Below are 4,818 nucleotides of genomic sequence, written 5' to 3' on the forward strand. Positions count from 1 at the left end.
TTAAGTGAGCCTAAACCTGCAGCTCAATAACCAAAAATATAATCAAAACATAATTTCTGTAAAAAATAAAATTAAAAAAATGATTAAAAAATGCATGCATAAACCTGCAGCTCAACAAGGTTTTTGGAGACATGCTCGCTTTCTACAAATTCATCTTTCAGTCCAAGTTATGATGCAGGAATGTTCACCTTTCCCGGATTAAGTTTGGAGCTATGGTTTGGAGCGGTGAGGTACGAGGATGTGTGCACATACACACATAAGGAAAGAGACTCAAACAGTGGCAAAGTTTTATTTTATTTTTTAAATGTGTGATTTTGAACAGATGTAAACAATGGCAGGAGGCTTAAACGTATAGACGTGATACCAGCTAAATTTAATTATTGTACTAAATCGCAGAAAAGTAGGCTACAGTACGTACTTTAGACTGCTATTCCTCACTCTGTGAAGTAACGTGAGGGAGGAAACTAGTTGACGTTAGCTAGTTAATTAGCCATGTTATCTGCCTCGGTAGCAAGCCAAATAGTATTTATTTCAACACTGAAACAAACGGCGGGGGGGTCTCTGTCTTGATCGGGGGTGAAAGAGGGACACAGATATGTAGTTTATGTTCGACTTGGAAGTATTTATTTAGCGATCTGCGCTAAAGTGTCATCTGTACGGAACATCATTGTGTACGGAACATGGTTAGTGTACGTTACCCGAAAAATTCCCATATGACAGACATCGTCTTTTTCGACAGGGGAAAAAGTTCCAGGGATTCATCTCCTTCGGCCCTCCCACACACAGGTGACTCCGCTCGCACCAACCGGAGGGGGAGGGTCGTGTGACTCGTTACGCTCTTCGCTGCACACAACTGAGGGAGTCCTGTACTTTCCGTCTTTGACGACACGTAAAAAACTGCACATACCGCAGGAACGGTATAACGGAAAAGTGGTTTTGAAACCGTGACTTTTCCAAACCGCGGTATACCTTGAAACCCGTTATCGTCCCATGCCTAGTACTCACATGCTGTGACAGCCGCTTTCTGTCCGTGTGTTCTCAGAAAACCATATATCAGAAGTTTAAACTCATATGGTTTAAAACACATGATCTCAGCGCGATAAACATAATCAGAACCAAAACAGATGTTTTTTAGCAGGTACCAGCTGTAAAGGCACAGCTCTATTCTGGAAAAGGGGGCGGGGAGCAGCAGCTCATTTGCATTTAAAGAGCCAGGCCCCGAAAAACAGCGTGTTTCTGCTTCCACTCAAAATAGGCATTTTCAAAATGATATAATAAATGATCTGTGGAGTATTTTGAGCTGAAACTTCAGAGACACATTCTGGGGACACCAGAGACTTATATTACATATTGTAAAAAGGGGCATACTATGTCTCCTTTAAAACCTTAAAAACTATAGCATGATCTTCCTTATCTTGATTTACCCATTCAAATGCTGCTTTTATCTTTGAAGAATTGGGATTCTCATGGTCTTGGAAAACCTGGATATGTGAGAAAGCCTGATTTTAATAGTTCTAGACCAGGAAAAGTCATGAAAATGAACTCGATAGGGATTTTTATAATGAATATAAATTTGACCAGTTATGCAAAGCTCTAAAATAATTTATTTTTAATATATTGAATATTTTTAATAAATAGATTACATTTTTTATGAACATTTAAGTTTTGGAATCCTGAAATGAAATTATTTTAATTATAATTATTATATTGCTTTTTAATTTAGATACTGTAACTATAAATATAATAACTATAGTAGGACTGCCCATTGATTAAAATACGTTTTGGGCCTTCAAATATTAATATGGGGGCCTTGGAGTCAAAAAGGCTGACAACACCTGCTCTTTGGATATCTAGTACAGTGTTTTCCAACTTTTATTTATTTGTCTTATATATGTCCACAGGCCCATGGATAATGTTCAGAAATGTGTTCCTCTTAAATCATACTGAGTATCATTAATCATCATGAACTATTATTAAAATAGCCATCAATGTTATTAAAATATTAAGTATATACACATACACACTGGTGTAGTACAATGAAATACAATAAAAATGTACAGTATTTTAAGAAACTCACAGCTGATCCATCACCCCATGTCCAACTGTCACTATTCCTGCGGGAAATTCCGATCCACAGCCAGTGCTGCTCATGATCCTCTGCCTCCCTGCCCAAACAGAGCTGTTAGACACTGCTATACCTTTAACAGGCCCACAAGAAGCATCCGGTTCAAAGTCTTAACTTATCTTAAACATAAACTTAACCTCAAAATATTCTGTCTAGTTGTATCTGAGAGTAAAAACTGATGAATAAAGGAAATGTTAATAATTCTCACACAAATCATGTCCTCATTCATTACAAACACACACAGTGTTGCTTTAGGGCTGGATTTTAGAAACGTACCCGAAAGCCTCATGGAGGATCTGGAAGACATAGGTCTCTTCCTCTGGCGTACTGAAGCTGGCAAGCTGAGCTCCATGTTTCTGGCAGAACTTGTGAGCTTGAATCCAAGTCAATCTCTTCTCCAGTGCACCTGCATGAAAGACCTACAAAAGCACAGCGATGAGTTGACCACACACCCCAATACAGGCAAACACACAGACACCACACCAGGACTGGCCAAAATTCAAAATGTAAGAATTTGTTCACTTCTTGAATTGAATGGACACACTCACAGGATGTTGAACTCGATTTGAAATGGAATGACAGGAAGAAGAATTTACTGAATTGTAACTCAAAAACTTTTATGATTGTTAATTTTGTGATGAATTTGCAATCATTAATTATTACTTTTTATTCCCTGATATGTAAAGCCAATTAAAACTGATTTTATTACTGTCAAAAAAATGAAAAATAAATAAAAAATTAATACAGCTATCAAAGAAAAAATATTTTTTAAAGCATAATTTGCCTTTTTGAGCATCAGTGAATGTTTGCAGCTTTTGTAATAGTTGTGCATGAGTCCCTCAATTGTCCTCAGAGTGCAAAGATGGATCTCAAAATCATACAGCCACAGCTGGAAATCAAATATGCAGAAGATGCTGGAAAACCAAAGAATGTGCAGGAGCTGGAGGATTCTTTTCTGAAGAACAGTTTCTGAAGTGGGAAGTGAAGTGGGAAACTGCTCAGGACAAACAAGGGACTCATGAACAACTATAACAAAACATGAAAACAGTCATGAATCATCCAGGTAACAGAACAGAGTATTAAGAATCAGGGTCTTTTTTAATTTTTTTTTAATAAAAATCAGTGATTATTTTGTTTTGTGGACTATATGTAAACATCTGTTATGTGAAGTAGCTTATTCATGACCCTTTTTATTTTGTTAAAATTATTAACATTTTCATAGATTCTGCATGAAAATTCTGCAGAAATGTATGTTAAACTAGAGCAATCCGGGAAAATAAAATATTATTGTCAGACTTTGTTCCGTGTTTTGTGTGTGTCTTGCTCCCCATGTACCTTCCTATGCCCATATTTGGTTAGTTTCCTGTTCCTGTCCTGATTATGTTGATTTGATTCCAGGTGTTCCCCGTTTTATTTCCATTGATCCCAGGTGTGTCTTGTCCTCTCCTCATCCTGTCATGTGTTTAAACAGTGTTCCCTGACTTTAGTTCAGCGTCCGGTATTGTACATGTCTACCCGTGTCACGTGTGTTTTCCTTGTTCCCTGGATGGCATTAAAGCTTGTTGGTTTGAATTCTACTCCTCGTCTCTTTGCTCCTTCGTCTCCGTGCTTCACACAGTAGCACAACGTGACAGAATACCGGACCAACAAAGAAGTAAGCGGCGTCATTCCCCCGTGTTTGTTTTCCACCTTTTGTGAAAGTTTTTGTTTCCCTGGTGTTAGAAAACACTCTGTCTTGAGATTTGTTCTAGATGTTTTCACCCCTCCTTTTCTTTTTTCCTCTCTCTCACTCTGTACAGCTCTGTTTTCTCTCTGAATCCTCCTCTATCTGTTCTCGATCTGCTCTCTCTCTCTTGTATGATGTTTTAATGTCCCTTACTCATATTCGAGGTACACATGCGCACATGTATGCATTAGCTTTTCTTGGTTCAAATAAGGAGATGAATGCTAGGACTCCAAGGTAAAGGAGTTCGTGATGAACTACGAAGCGAGTTCAGCATCCTTCGCCAAAGTCTATTCCTAATATGTCCATGTTTTTCTGTACATGTGGCTATTTTATATAAACGCATGTTCTTGGCCAAAGATCCTAAATGTATGTCATCTATATCCTCATTGGTTAGGGTTGAAACTCCCCTCGACATATGCCTATATAATATCTTTGTTTCTATGAATAAATTGAAGTATTGAGAATACATTGAATGTGTGTTTTCTTGCTTCCCGGCCGTTATACACTTTGAGGGACTGAGAATTTTTCCAGGCGGCAAAGAGATATCGAGGGACCAATTGTTATTTTACTAACAAATGGTGGCTCATCCTTCCGGGAATTTCTTAAAAAGACAGGTAAGAAACAGTTTTATTTTTCTTCCTGTCTGTAAGAGAAATTGAATTTATTCTCGTTTGCAATTTGATTGATGCCAAATATGACAATCTGTTTTCCTCACATTTTAGATGTGGGAAGAAGAGTGAGAGGTTAAACGGAAAGCTTATCTATTTAAGAAAATAGAGTAGTGGTGAAAGATTATAATTGCTCACTCTTGCCGTGAAGGTTCTCGGTCTCTTAAGTGATTTCATGAATTACAGAATTGAAAGCTTTCTTTTGGCCAAAATATCAAAAAGTTAATATAAGACCGCGGTCTCTATTTTGTGTTTTGTTTGGCCATTCTATAAATTGTGAAAAGTGCACTAAAATTGAC

At 37.5% G+C, this 4,818-nt stretch overlaps 1 protein-coding gene across 1 annotated transcript in view; it reads right to left on the minus strand.

Annotated features, from left to right (window-relative positions):
* Nucleotides 1-4,818, minus strand: part of LOC107552465 (C-type mannose receptor 2-like) — a 50,853-nt gene that overhangs the window by 8,695 nt on the left and 37,340 nt on the right. The window contains exons 13-14 of the mRNA XM_016234349.1: nucleotides 2,402-2,544; nucleotides 2,078-2,165 (exon numbers count right to left, since the gene is read on the minus strand). Of these exons, the coding sequence (XP_016089835.1) occupies nucleotides 2,078-2,165; nucleotides 2,402-2,544 (231 nt within the window). The remainder of the gene's footprint in view (nucleotides 1-2,077; nucleotides 2,166-2,401; nucleotides 2,545-4,818) is intronic.

The sequence above is a fragment of the Sinocyclocheilus grahami genome, unplaced genomic scaffold, assembly GCF_001515645.1.
Source record: "Sinocyclocheilus grahami isolate Dianchi unplaced genomic scaffold, SAMN03320097.WGS_v1.1 scaffold451.1, whole genome shotgun sequence".
NCBI classification, from domain to species: Eukaryota; Metazoa; Chordata; class Actinopteri; order Cypriniformes; family Cyprinidae; genus Sinocyclocheilus; species Sinocyclocheilus grahami.